Consider the following 15,464-nt stretch of genomic DNA (forward strand, 5'->3'; position numbering starts at 1 on the left):
AACCCTAATATCGGGTATGTCCACCTTTGACTTTAATCACCTCCTGCCCTTTGAGGGAGGCTTTCCATCAATATGGAAAGACATTACATGGAATTTGTAATTTGTCTCCATTATCCATCAAAGCAGCACTGAGTTCAGATACAGGTTGAGGAGGTGCTGCTCTGGACCTCAATCACCACTCCAATTCATCCCACAGATGTTTAATGGTTAGGTCAGGATTCTGCACACGCAAGGGCAGTCATTTAATACCCATCTCTTCATGACATTCCATAATAGCTGCAGTTTTGTGGCTTGGGGCATTGTCATCTTGATAGTAACACAGGTCCATTCCATAAAAACTTCACTGTTTAGGCAGCACCTGATTATCCAGAATATCAAGGTACTTACCTGCCTTCATGAAACCACAAGGACCAGTGGTCCCACTGCAAACTAGCTGAATGCAGCCCACATCATTACTCTTCCACCACCATACTGTGGTAACAAGCATTCACCAGTCTGCCTCCACACATACATCCTACCATCAGACTGGAAACAGGTGAAACTTGATTCATTGCTCCAGAGTACCATTTTTCAATTGTCAATTGTCCAATTTACATGCTCTTTGCACCAGACCAGACGCACCATCTTGTTTGTTGTTGTGATGTTCGACTTGTTTGCTGCTGCTCTTCCATTGAAACCCAGTAAATGGAGGTTTTTTTCCATACAGTATTAGTGCTCATCATGGTGCTCTGGAACTCGTCATGGATGGGCTGTGCTGATTGTAGAGGGTGTTAAAACATGCCACTTGTTTTAACACCCTCCTGTCCTTGTCAGTCATTTTTAGCAGCCACCCTGGATGTTTTCTGGCACTAAGTGATGCCAGAATGTCTCCATTTGGTGATCATCGCCAACTATTGATTTTGGATGCTCCAGTTGAGCTGCAATGGTACATATGGACATGCCACCAATGTGACAGCCCATGATAACACCTCTCTCAAAGTCACTGATTCATGTCGTGTTGCCATACCACCCATATTCAACTGCTACGATGAAATACTGCTTCCTACTATCTGTACACTGGTTTTTATGTTATTAACAAACCTGGAATGTTCTATAACTTCAAATAACAGGAGCATCCAGACAATTATTTGTAGATAGTGTGTGTGTACGAAGGTGGTCTGAAAAGTTCTCAGCCTCGACCATAGATGGCAACACTGTCGGCACGATTTCTTTTTCTAAGTTGGTATATCTGTCATAAGCATCCATGTAAAATTGCAAGCCATTCTATCAAGTAGTTTGTTTTATACAGCTGTCTGAAGCAAAAGTGTTGTCTGTATACATTGAGATGGATAAAATTGAGTATTGTGTGGTTATAAAATTTTTTGTAAAAGAAGGTTTAATGCCAAAAGAAATTCTTTCGAAGGCTGAATTCATTCAAAATTTATTTGATCATCTTCAAGGCTGGTATGGCCAGCCTTGAAGATGATCCACGTGAAGGACGTCCAGAAAGTGTAACAACACCAGAAATCATTGATCAAGTGCATGATATGGTATTGGATGACAGGCGAGTCAAAGTGCTTGAAATTGCTGAGACTATAGGCATTTCAAAAGAACTTGTAGGATATATTTTGCATGAAGAATTGCAAATGAAAAAGCTTTGCACAAGATGAGTGCCATGCTTGCTCACAGCAGATCAAAAACATACTCACAAAGAAAATCAGGAAAATCGCAGGAAAATCTTGTTAAAATGCTTGGAGCATTTTAACAAGAATAAAACTGATTTTGTGTGTTGATTTATTACATTGGATGAGACTTGGTTTCACCATTACACACCAGAATCCAAACAGTAGTCAAAACAGTGGACAGAAGCCAGTTGTTCAGTGCCAAAGAAGACAAAATGGGTTCCATCAGTAGGAAAGGTTATGGCATCGGTGTTTTGGGATGCTAAAGACATTTTGTTTATTAATTATTTTGAAAAGGGTAAAGCAATAACTGGGGAATATTATTCTGATCTTTTAACCAGACTAGATGAAAAAATTCATAAGAAAAAACCCGGTTTGCAGAAGGAAAAAATCATCTTTCATCAAGACAATGCACCTGCCCACAAAGGTGTTTTGGCAATGGGAAAATTAAGGGATCTGCACTATGAATGTTGGAACATCCATCCTGTTCCTCCAGATTTGGCTCTCTCTGATTTCTGTATCTTCCCAAAACTAAAACTCTTCCTCACTGGTCAGCGTTTTTTTTTTTCGAATCAAGAGATGATTGCAGTGTAGAAGGGTATTTTTCAGATATTACTGAGAAGCACTGCAGGGATGGGATAATGGTGCTGGAGCATCGCCGGAATAGATGTATTAGTCTTAAGGGTGATTATGTTGAAAAATAAAAATAATTTTGAGATTATAAATTCGTTTTATTATTGTTAAGCCGAGAACTTTTCAGACCACCCTCATAATCTCTTGTTATATATATGCTAGTAATTAATGGGCCTCTAATAATGGGTTTTGCAGTTTCATGGAGTCTAATAAAAATGATAATTTTTCTGCTGTTTATCTGATAGGGTCGTGGTTTTAATACAGGAGTTATTTTATTGCATCTTCAAAGGCTCAGAGAGCATTCTTGGATGCAAATGTGGCGACTGATAGCAGAGAAAGAATTATTAAGTATGCTGTCTACATCTTTAGCTGACCAGGTGAGCTGATTTTAAGCCACTATGATCTCAAGAGTTTTATTTTTATTTATTTATATTTATATAAAAATTATGTAAGTTATACAATCTGATTAAATTATAAGTTAGTACTTCTTGTCTTGGTAATCTATCACATTTAATACATAGTAATAACTGACCTGTTTAAGAGAAATATGGATATACTGTGATATTACTAGATCTTGCCAAAGCAATTGATAGAACATACAGAAAGCTATTTCCTTTGATATTCAATGCTGCATTGTCACCTGGGTTTTTGGGGTTTGTGGAGAAGATCCAGACAAGAGGTCTGTGGAATGCTCACTTATCAGGTTTGATTGAAGATTGTGTGTGTGTGTGTGTGTGTGTGTGTGTGTGTGTGTGTGTGTGTGTGTGTGTGTGTGTGTGTGTGTGTGTGTGTGTGTGTGTGTGTGTGTGTGTGTGTGTGTGTGTGTGTTTCAAAATTTAGTTCACAGGTAGAAAAGAGGAGGCATGATAGAAACGGGTTCACTCACTTTAAACTGAAAGTGAGTGAGCCAGTTTCATATGGATGTATCAGAATTTTTCCTCATGGAAACTTGGGTTTTTCATCCCTTAAAATTGGCAAACCAACCAGAAGAACACACAAATTGACAATCATAATAAACTATGCAGTTATGGTTAAAATGAACATATCTGAAGTGGATTTAACCTGAGCCTTGGAGTAAGTATGAAAGTTATTTATTCATATGTGAAGTCCTGAGCACTTATATATGAATGGTGTTCTTTTGTGAATCTTGTTGATATCATGCATCTGTCTTGTCATAAGGTGCTTAAAACACTTATGTCATGAAATTCAGAGTGACATTCTTTGCAGATTATCAGTTTTATAAACTGGAGAGTACATTGCTGATAGTAGAAGTTCAGGTATAGTTCAAGTTGAGTAATTGGAGCAAGATGTATGCAGACAGTCCTTCTTTAAATCTTATATCTTACCAGAAGTTGGACAAATGGATTAACTGTTTTCTGCCTGTTGTTACTATATCCAGGTTTCATTGTATGATCAGATAGGCCATCTTTCTGCATTGCAACTTTGTGTATGCTATGCTCATTTTTCTAGTTATTGTAATATAGCCATCTATCTTTTTGATAAATAGTTTTTGTAGATGTCTGGATGGCTAAGGCCAAGGAGATCCATCAAAGAACAAAATGATTTCTAAATTTAAATGTAGATTAGAGAATGTTTTTTTCATTACACACATAGCCCATCAAACTGCGGTTTTAAATCTTCCAATGTGTCTGCATTCATCACAATGTAAGGCAACACATTCCACTCATCAACCACTCTCCATGCAAAGAACCTGCTCCTTATGCCTCTACTCATACCCTTGTTATACAGCTTTCAGATACGGCCCCTTGTTCCTGCCACCTAATCCTATTCTATGAGAAACGTTTTTTCACATTAACCCATTAACAGCCCTTTACCAACTTAAATATCTCAATCATATCCCTTCTCTTCTCCTATCAAAAGGTTTTGCAAACTGCATCCTTCAATATGCCATTCTTCAATATCCCTCATAAGGCCAGTAATGTGACTTCCTGAGTCAGTCTTCTCTGGACCCTTTACAGTATATCCTCATTACCATAAAAACCAGGGGTCCAAATCTATGCATAAAAATCTATGCAAGAACTGATCAAGGCCTTATGCAGTGGAACAAGAACCTCCTTATTTCTGCATGTTAAGGTCCTACAAATCATAGCCATTATCCAATGTGATGACTTCAGAACTTGTGCAATGTGATCTCTCTGAACTTCAGATCTTTGTAAACCATCACTCCAAGTTCTCTTATCTCCTCAACTTTGTCCAAAATTTCCCCACCAAGCGTATACTTTGCATCCAATTGTTGCCTACCAAATTCAAGAACCTTACACTTTGCAACATTGAATTGACAGTTCCATACTGTTGCCCACTCATATAATCTATTTAAGTTCTCCTGTAAGGCCACAACATCTGCTTGATTCCTCATCACTCTCCCTAGTTTTGCATCATCTGCAAACAGTTATATATTACTAGTTAGACATATCTATCCCAATATTATTAATATACAAATTAAATATCAATGGTTCAAAAACAGACCCTTGTGGACCACCACCAGTGACTTTCCTCTTTTGAGATAGTGCCCTCCCATACACAACTTGCTAGCCACCTATCCAACTCACTAGTCTGTTATCCAGTCCCATCTGCTTCAGTTTAATGACAACTTGTGTAACAATCTATCAAAAGCATTTTTAAAATCTAAGTATACAACTATATAAGCATATGCCTTGTCCAATGCATTTGTCACCTTGTTATAGTACATAAGCAACATGGTAACACACACCCTCCCTTTAACAAATTCATAGTGACAAGCACAAGAATACCATTGTAATCAACCTACTTTTGTATCCTAGCTCTCACCAACCTCTCCAATACCTTAACTTCAACTAGAGATATACATATAATTTCTGGCCTTAGCTTTATAACCACCTTTGTGAAGTGGAACAATTTTGCCTTCTTTCCACTCCTTTGGAACTTGTGTTGTTGTAAGACTTTTGTTAAAATGTAGGCCAAGGCTGATGCTAACTCCTTAAAACATTCTCTTGGGACACAGGGTGATATGTCATCGAGTCCTATTGCCTTATTGACATCTAGCTTACTTAACTCTTCATATATTACTTGCTCACTCACCACTGAATCTCTCATTTCATTCTTTATACTTGAGCTTCTGATTTCACACTGAGGATGAAGCACCATGATGAACTTTTAACTGAATAAATACCTCTACTATGTCCTCTACAGCAGTTACCAATCTCTCATTTTCTTCCTTTAACATCATCTTACCATACTCATTCTTCTTTCTATTTGCCACAAATGAAAAAAAATTCATAAGGTTTTTTCTTGCCTGATATGCTAATTTCGGACAGAGTTTTGGTGGTAAAGATGAAAGCAAAACCAAGAAATATTCTTATTCAGATATATTTACCTACTTGTGATTATGAGAATGAGAAGATAGAGAGAGTTTGTGGTGATATAGAGCAGGGTTTGAAATGTAAATAAACAAAAGATATAATTATAATACAGGACAATATGAATGCAAAAATTGGAAGAGGAAGGGAGGAAGATATTGTTGGACTATATGGATTGGGAGTGAGAAATGAAAGAGGAGATATGCATTGTCTTGTATATTGGATTTCTATAGAAAACATGCTTTAGCAATTATGAACACTTGGGTTTAAGATACATCCAAGAAGATTGTATACGTGGAAAGTCCCAGAGGAGGATAAAAATAATAGAAGAAATCAGATAGATTATGTTTTGATAAACAAAATATATAGAAACATTATAAAAGATGTGATAACATATCCAGGAGCAGACTGTGATACAGATCATATATTGTTGTCAACTAAGATGAGGATTAATCTAAAAAAGATAACTGCAGGGAAATGGAACAAATCATGAAACATGGAGCGGCTGAAGATACCAAGTACAGCGAATGAATTCACAAAGAAAGTAGAAGAAGAAATGAATGAGAGAAATATACAAGAAAGTGATGATGTAAGTGAAAAATGGAAGATTCTGAAGGAAAGCATAATTACTGCTACAGAATCACATTTAGCCAAAACAGAAGAGGAAAGAGAGAAAAGAAAGAAGCCATGGATGACAGACAATATTTTGAGGAAAATATCACAAAGAAGAAAGTTAGTTAACAGTAAAACAGAGGAGAAAAAAAAAAGTAGTATAAAGACTTGAGTAGGGAGATACAAAGAGAGATAAGAAAGAAAAAGGAAGAGTGGTTAGATGAAATAAATAAAGATACAACAGCAAAGGCAGAAAGAAATGACATAAAAGATGTTTATAAAAACATTAATATGATGATAGGAAGGAGAAAGATGCAAAGGACTGGAGCAATCAAGAATGAAAGAGGTGAAAACCTGATAATAAAAGATAAGATATTACAGAGATGGGAAGAATATGTAAGTAAACTTTATGAAGACAGAGGAAGAGGAGAAAATCAAATGAAAGAGCATAGTGGGAAAAGGCACTACATCATGAGGGAGGAATTGAATCTAGCAATTCAAAAGATGAAAGAAGGAAAATCCCCTGGAATAGATGGTATACAGATAGAACTTATAAGGAATATAGGTGAAAAAGGTATGGAAGTGTTATGGCAAATTATTAACGGAATTTATGAGGGACAAAAATTACCAGCAGAGTTTAGAAGATCAATTTTTATCCCCATTCCAAAAAAGACAGGAGTTTTAGACTACAACAATTTTAGAACAATTAGTCTTATAATTCACACAGCAAAAATTTTGGCACAAATAATTTTAGAGAGAATTAAGAATAAAATAGAAAAAAGAAATGAATGAGGAACAGTTTGGATTCCGAACCAACAGAGGAACTAGAGAGGCTATAACTTGTCTAAGAATTATTGGGGAGAAAACACTAAACCATGGTGGAAAGTTGTTTTGGGGATTTCTAGATTTTGAAAAGGCATTTGATACAGCGAAACATAAAAGGCTTTTTGACATTCTAGAAAATATTGATATTGACTCTTATAACTTGGAAATTTTAAAGAGATTATATTGGTCACAAACAGCATTAGTATGTGTAAATGGAGAGGAAACAGGAGAATTCTCAGTGGAGAGAGAGAGAGAGGAGTTAGACAAGGATGCAAGTTATCACCATTATTGTTTAATCTTTATAGTGACAGATGCTTAGAGAGGCACTTGAGGATGTAGAAGAAGGAATAAAAATAAATGGAAGAATCATTAATAACTTAAGATATGCAGATGATGTAGTGGTGATGGCAGAAAGTGAAAATGGATTACAACAAATTGTTCAAAGAATTGAAAACTCTTGTAAAGAGTACGGACTAAGGCTTAACACAAAGAAGACCAAGATAATGATAATGGGTAGAAAAATAGGAGATAATGTAAAGATAAGATGTGGAGGGAAGATTTTAGAAGAAGTTGTTAATTGTTAATGTATTCTGAAGGGCAAAAGATTGAATAAGGTAGATGTAAAATGGATCAATGAGGGAATTAAGCATGAAATCTGGAATAATAAGAAGAACACACTTGGGAGGCAACAAAAGATGATTAATGGTAATAATCAGAGATAGAAAATGACTCAGTTGGTGAGGACAACAAAACTGCAGTACAAGCAGAAATTAGCATATCGTCATCGTCGTCTGGTAGCATCCTCTAGCAAGAGAGTTTCAGCAGATGAGCAGCTCTACTCCATTTCTCTCTGTCTTTCACCTCTGTCATTCTTAAACCAATCCATTCCACGATGTCATTGAACCATTCTCTCTAGTTGGTCTTCCACGTCTTCTCTTCCCCTCAACTTTCCCTTGTAATATAGTTCTTGTCAGGTGTCCCGAAGAACCTCTCCGAAGACGTCCTGCAAATCTGGTCTTTCTTTGCATAATATTGTTGAGCAGTGTTCTTTCCACCCCACCTCTTCTTAAAACTTCTTGATTTGATATTCTCTCTGTATAGCTAATCTTTTCCATCTTTCTATAACACCAGATTTCCAATGCATTAATTCTTTCCATATCTCTCTTGCTGAGTGTCCATGACCCACTTCCATAACTTGCAATACTCCAAACTGTTGCTTTGACTATTCAAATTCTAACATGTATTTTAATATTCTGGTTTATTAAAATTCACTTCATTTCCATAAATTCCGATTTAGCTTTGCCTATTCTATTTCTAATGTCCAACTCTGAAGTTCCTTTCTCTGAGATCCAGCTACCTAAATATTGAAATCTTTCCACTTCTTCTAAAACCTTTCATGGCTTTCATTGCATACTGCTTAAGAGCGTTGTCTCTCAAGAACTCAAGAAATTCATTTTGCATATTCCCATATGCTATCTCTTCATTCAAGTCTATACTTACATAATTAAAATGACCCATAATAATCACTCTTCCTTTGTTTACTAACACAAGTTACGTATACGTTTCTTCATAACCACCCTCCATATTCCTTGGCCTATAGCAACATCCACAACATATCTTCCTGTCAACATACACCTCACATCACACCACAGACCAAGGAGCACAGAGGGTAGGGACCAGGAGATGTTTAGACAGTTGAGCGTGGCAAGTGAAAGAAGAATGATTGTTATGGGAGATTTTAACTACAGCAGTATAAATTGGGGAGAGAAAGATTCATGTAGCAATAAGGAAATGGAATTTCTAGAATTCTTGAGAGACAAATGTCTTAGGCAACATGTAATAGAGGGAACAAGAGGTTCAAGAGTTTTCAGTTTGGTCATAGCATCAGAAGAGTTGATAATAACTAAGATGACAACTCTCCCACCAGTTGGAGAGAGTGACCATGTGGTTTTGACTTGGAAGATAAATAGACATGCAGGAGTATCAAAGAGATGGGAACGTATGTGGAATTATAATGCAGGTGATTATAATAGTCTTAGACATCAACTTGGGGAAGTTTCATGGAGGGAGGAATTGGAGGGATGAGATATCAGTGCTTTTGAAATTGTGAAGGAATATTTGTTGGCAGCAGTAGTAAACCGTATTCCATGAGTGAAGAGGAGGACACGATTTGGAGTAAAGGGGATGACAAACAATATTAAACAGGACATGCATGTGAAAAAGAGGCTATGGAAGAGATATAAGAAGACAGGTAAAGAGCTGATGCATGAAGAATATAAGACAGAGGCCAGGAAAGTGACTAGTATGGTAAGGAAGGTGAAACTGGAATATGAGAAGAGATTAGCCCTAGGATCCAAAGAAAATCCTAGGGAATTTTTTAGTTATGTCACCAGTAGGAGCAGAAATGACTGTGGAAGATTGACATTGTGATATAAAAATGGGAATAGCATGACAGATGCAGAGGACATAGTGGAATTGTTCAATGAACACTTTATTGGAGTATTTCATTCTGGAGGAGTAAATTTTAATACTAGAGGGATAGGGCAGGTTTGAGATTTAAAGGTGCAGGAGTAGAGTATGTTCCAGATGCTGAGTACTCTGGATGTCAGTAAAGCTGTGGAACTGGATGGTATTCACCACGAGTTTTGAGAGAATGTGTTAAAGAACTGACATGGAGGGAGGAATTGGAGGGATGAGATATCAGTGCTTTTGAAATTGTGAAGGAATATTTGTTGGCAGCAGTAGTAAACCGTATTCCATGAGTGAAGAGGAGGACACGATTTGGAGTAAAGGGGATGACAAACAATATTAAACAGGACATGCATGTGAAAAAGAGGCTATGGAAGAGATATAAGAAGACAGGTAAAGAGCTGATGCATGAAGAATATAAGACAGAGGCCAGGAAAGTGACTAGTATGGTAAGGAAGGTGAAACTGGAATATGAGAAGAGATTAGCCCTAGGATCCAAAGAAAATCCTAGGGAATTTTTTAGTTATGTCACCAGTAGGAGCAGAAATGACTGTGGAAGATTGACATTGTGATATAAAAATGGGAATAGCATGACAGATGCAGAGGACATAGTGGAATTGTTCAATGAACACTTTATTGGAGTATTTCATTCTGGAGGAGTAAATTTTAATACTAGAGGGATAGGGCAGGTTTGAGATTTAAAGGTGCAGGAGTAGAGTATGTTCCAGATGCTGAGTACTCTGGATGTCAGTAAAGCTGTGGAACTGGATGGTATTCACCACGAGTTTTGAGAGAATGTGTTAAAGAACTGACAGCTCCTTTGACCTGGCTTTTCAATGAAAGTCTGGCTATGGGAAAGGTGCCTGGGGAATAGAAGGAAGGTAAAATAGTGCCATTGAATAAGGGTGATAGCAGACTAGGTGTCTAATTATAGGCCAGTTTGTGTGTCATCAGTAGTTGTTAAGATCTTGGAGAAATTAGTGAGCGACCATATACAGCATTGGGCAGATGAGGGTAATGTTATCTGTGAGAGTCAACATGGATTTTTGAAGGGACACTCTTCTTTTTGTAATATGCTAGCCTTTTATGATAAAGTTACAAGAGCAGTAGATGAGGGAAAGGCATATACTGCCATTTTCTTGGATTTAGCAAAGGCATTTGACAGGGTGTCACATGATAAGCTGATATTTAAGTTGCAGCACATGGGGCTGGATGTCAGGTTGGTCAATTGGATTAAGGATTGGCTGTCCGATAGGTATCAGAGAGTTGCGTATGATGTGGGAGTTTCAAGGAGGCAGAGGGTTACAACTGGGGTCTCACAGTGCTCAGTACTGGGACCTATATTGTTTAACCTTTATATCAATGGCATTGTCAGTGGATTGCAGGGGAATATTCAGTTGTTCGTGGATGATGAGAAGCTGGGAAGGGTTATTAGTAATAGTGCAGATGTGGTAGCCCTGCAAGAGGATTTGAATAAGCTAGACAGATGGGCAAATGAATGGGGGGAGTGTCGATTTAATGCAGCAAAATGTAAGGTCTTGAGGTTTGGGACACATCGACGGGTTGCTGCATGCTCAATGAGAGGAGCTATACTAGAGGAAGTAGGGGAGACGAGATCTGGGGTTGATGATTGATAGAATTTTTGCTACTAGAATCATGATTGATAGAAACCTGAAATTTAGGGGACATATTGCAAAGGTGGTGAAGGTAACACAGCGGATTGCTGCAATAATGAGAAGGACACTGACCAGTAGAGATAAAAGAGTTTTCATATCATTGTATAAGACTCTGATCAGACCACACTTAGACTATTGTTCACAGATTTGATCCCCAGGATTTGAAGGCGATAAATTAACTGTGGAAAGGGTACAAAGGCAGATAAGAAAGATGGTGTCAGGACTGTACAATGTTAGTTATGAGGATCGGCTGAGGGAACGTGGACTGCAGAGTTTTGTGGATAGAAGAAGGAGAGGTGATATGATTGACACTTTTAAGCTGTTGAGAGATGGTTACAGGGTTAACACTGGGGAGTTATTTCGGTTGGTTGAACAGTGTGAAGGAGTGATGACAAGGGCCATCCTTGGAAGTTATGAAAGGAAACTGTGGGCAAGACGGTGAGGAGTGGTTTCTTTGCATGGAGGGTGGTTGAACCATGGAATGCATTGTCTGATAGAGTGGTGAGAGCAAGAACAGTCGATGAGTTTAAGGAGTGGTATGATAGACTTTCTGTTTCCTGAGAGGGATCTCCCACGATGAGTCTTGATAGAGTTTGTGTTTCCTAGGGAGGACCTCCCGCGAAGAGTCTTTTGACTCCATGGAAGCCTGAATAATAATAATAATAATAAAGTAAGTTATAGGTGCAACAGGCACGATAAACTTCAGGGTGAGCCAATGAGGGAGAGAGGATTCTTAGGCGAGTTGAATATGTTTTATTAATTTTTATCGGTGGTTTAAAAGTGGCATTAAGATTATAAATGTTTAGAATTCTATTAATTTTTTCTGATAACCCTTTAATATATGGGAGTGTTATATTTTTACTGTAATCTATATTATTTTTTGAAGTTTTATATAGAACTTTATTAATAGTATTTTTATTATAGCCATTATTTATAAATGTGTTGCTAATATTTAATTCTTGTTTAAGAGCTTGTTCATTAGAGCAAATTGTTATAACTCTGTTTATGATATTGTTAATGACTCCAAGTTTTTGTGAAGGGTGGTGATATGAGTTAGCATGTATATATTGGTCGGTATGTGTTGGCTTGCGGTAAAACACAGTGAAGAATAGACTACCTGAGGGAAGACGTGACCAGTGTATCCACGAAAGGAAGCGGGTTCTGATTTTCAATTTGAATAGTAAATTGTATGCGCTCATGTTGTTTGTTCAGTCACTAAGGAATATGTTTAATGTTTGGCGGCCATGTGGCTAAAAGGTATCATGTGTTTCGTGAGGATAGAAGGGGTAAAAAGGGAGGAGGAGTGCTATTGGTGATAGAGAAAGAGTTATGTCCATACAAGGTAGAGATGCAAGAGGGAAATGGGGCCAGTGGTTTTGAGGCAGTATGGTGTGAGAGAGGTGAATAGAATCAAATACTTGGTGGGATGTTGTTATAGACCTGGTAATGTGGATGGTGGTGATAGTGAAATGTATAGTCAAATAAGCCAAGCAAATAACAAAAGAGTGATCATTATGGGTGATTTTAATTATGGCAATATAGACTGGAATGAAGAGATAGCAACTGGAAGTAAAGAAAATGAGTTTCTTGAGTTTTTGAGGGATAACTACCTCAGACAGTATGTAACAGAGGGCACAAGAGAATTAAGGGTCTTGGATTTGGTCATCTCATCGGAGGATGTAATTATCAATGAGGTATCAAATCATCCACCAATTGGTGAAAGTGACCATGAGGTGATTACTTGGGTGGTTGCCAGCAGTGCAAGAACCCCTGTGAAAAAAGGGTATATGTGGAACTACAAGGGGGGTGATTATGAAGTGCTCAGGAGACAGCTTGCAGGTGTAGCATGGAATGCGGAGTTAGCTGGAAAAGAGATCAATGCAGCTTGGGGGTTTTAAAAAAATATTTAGTAGATGCAATGTCTAAATGTATACCATGGGTGAGAAGGTTAAATAAGGTAGGTGTGAGATGGATGAATAAAGAGATTAAGCATGCAATACAGAGAAAAAGGGCATTGTGAAGGCAGCATAAGAGAAGTGGAAGTAACCAATTTCATGAGATCTACAAAGACCAGGCAAGAAGGGTGACTTGGTTGGTGAGAGTAGCTAAAGAGAGGTATGAACAGCAGTTAGCTAATGAAGCTAAAAAGAATCCTAGGGAGTTCTTTCGATATGTAGCCAGCAAAAGAAATAATGATTATGGAAGGATGACATTGATTGGAGGAAATGGTATAAAGACAGCTGTTACAGAATGTGTGGTGGAGATACTTAATGATCTTTCAATCTTGTGAATATGACTTCATGGAGAGATTAAGAGCAGTTGATGATGGGGAGGAGAGACTGGGGAGTTGAATAAACTAGATGTAAATAAGGCTGTGGGACTTGATAATATATCACCGCGTATTCTGAAGGAATGTGCCAGAGAGTTGACACCTGCCTTGACATATTTTTTTAATACGAGTCTTGCACTAGGTCAAGTCCCTAAAGAGTGGAAGGAGGGCAAGATTGTGCCACTTCATAAAGGAGGTGATCGAACTCAAGCATCAAACTATAGGCCTATCTGTGTGTCAGGTGTTGTGGTTAAGTTGTTGGAGAAGCTTGTGAGAACTAGGATCCAGAGTTTGGTTGACAACAATGGTATAATCTTTGATGGACAGCATGGATTTGCTAAAGGGAGGTCATGTTTTAGTTATCTACTTACTTATTACAATGAAGTGACTGCTTCCTTGGACAGAGGAGAAGGATATGCAGTAATATACTTGGATTTCGCAAAAACTTTTGATAGAGTACCTCATGATAAGTTGACAGTCAAACTAGAGCAGATGGGGTTGGATATTAGATTAATGCATTGGATTGGAGACTGACTATCTGATAGGTATCAACAAGTTGTGTATGGGAGTGCAATATCCAGGGAAAGGAAAGTCACTAGTGGAGTGCCTCAGGGATCTGTTTTAGGGCCATTACTATTTAACTTGTATATTAATGATATTGGCGAAGATTTGGATGGAGATATTCAGTTGTTTGCAGATGATGCAAAGTTGGGATGAACCATAAAGAGTAGTGAAGATGTTGTGGCCTTGCAAGAAGACTTGAATAAATTGAGTGATTGGGCAAGAAAATGGGGATGCGAGTTCAATGTTGCAAAATGTAAGGTTTTAAAATTTGGAAAACAAAGATGGGATGCAGAATTTATGCTTGGTGAGAATATATTGTTGGAAGTAGAGGAAATAAGAGATCTGGGGGTGATAGTGGATAAGGATCTAAAATTTAGGGGATACATCGCCAAAATTGTGAAGACAACACAAAGACTTCTGGGAATGATGCAGAGGACACTGACGTGTAGAAGTAGGGAGATTCTTGTTCCATTGTATAAGGCTTTGATTAGGCCACACATGGACTATTGTGCCCAGATTTGGTCACCTGGGTTTCAGAAGGATGAAGAGATGTTGGAAAGGGTCCAAAGGCGATTGACTAAGGTAGTTTCTGACCTCTGGAATGTTGAGTATGAGGAAAGATTGAGAAGATGTAAATTGCAGAGTCTAGTGGAGAGAAGGAAGAGGGGAGATATGATAGAGACCTACAAGTTGGTAAGGAGTTGTTATAAGATCAATGGTGGAGACGTTCTACAGAAAATAGTGGGAGATCAGGGGAGAACCAGAGGTCATCCCTGGAAACTGTATAAAGAGGGTGTGAGTAGCGGAGTGAGAGGCAGATTTTTTCGTGCAGAGTTGTGAGTGATTGGAATGCCTTGCCTGAGAGTGTGGTGTATTCAAGGAGTTTGAATGTGTTTAAGAGACGGTATGATGAGATGTGTGTGAGATAAAAGGACCTCCTAGATGAGTCTTTGACTCCATGAGGTCTTGTTTAATAATAATAATATAACAAAAACATAGTCAACAAATCTAAGCCAAACTGCAAGTTTTAAAGTAAAGGACTCTAGAGTGTATTGCTCAAAAGCTTCTGTATAAAAAGTTAGCATTGGGGGGGGGATAGCGGCAAGCCCATGGCCATACCTTTTTTTTGTTGGTAAAAAGATTTAGAATTTAGAACATAATTTCATTTCAATATCTTGAAAATCAATAATGGTAACTTGATAAATATAATGGATGTGTTTAGATTTTATTGCATGAAACATTTCAGCGGTGTGATTTTCATTGAAATTACTGGTGTATTTTTGTTTTTGTTTCTTTTTAGTTTATTAAATGATGTAAGCATTGGGAATATTGCAATCTT

At 37.7% G+C, this 15,464-nt stretch overlaps 1 protein-coding gene across 10 annotated transcripts in view; it reads left to right on the top strand.

Annotated features, from left to right (window-relative positions):
* The window catches only part of LOC150092750 (xylosyl- and glucuronyltransferase LARGE1-like), a 676,688-nt gene that overhangs the window by 429,795 nt on the left and 231,429 nt on the right, over positions 1–15,464 (top strand). For all 10 annotated transcript variants that reach the window (XM_090414755.1, XM_090414753.1, XM_090414752.1 and 7 more), the window contains one exon: positions 2,540–2,671. In XM_090414755.1, the coding sequence (XP_090270881.1) occupies positions 2,540–2,671 (132 nt within the window). The remainder of the gene's footprint in view (positions 1–2,539; positions 2,672–15,464) is intronic.

The sequence above is a fragment of the Typopeltis vanoorti genome, chromosome 25 (genome assembly GCF_054136105.1).
Source record: "Typopeltis vanoorti isolate ZY-2024b chromosome 25, IOZ_Tvanoo_1.0, whole genome shotgun sequence".
Classification (NCBI taxonomy): domain Eukaryota; kingdom Metazoa; phylum Arthropoda; class Arachnida; order Uropygi; family Thelyphonidae; genus Typopeltis; species Typopeltis vanoorti.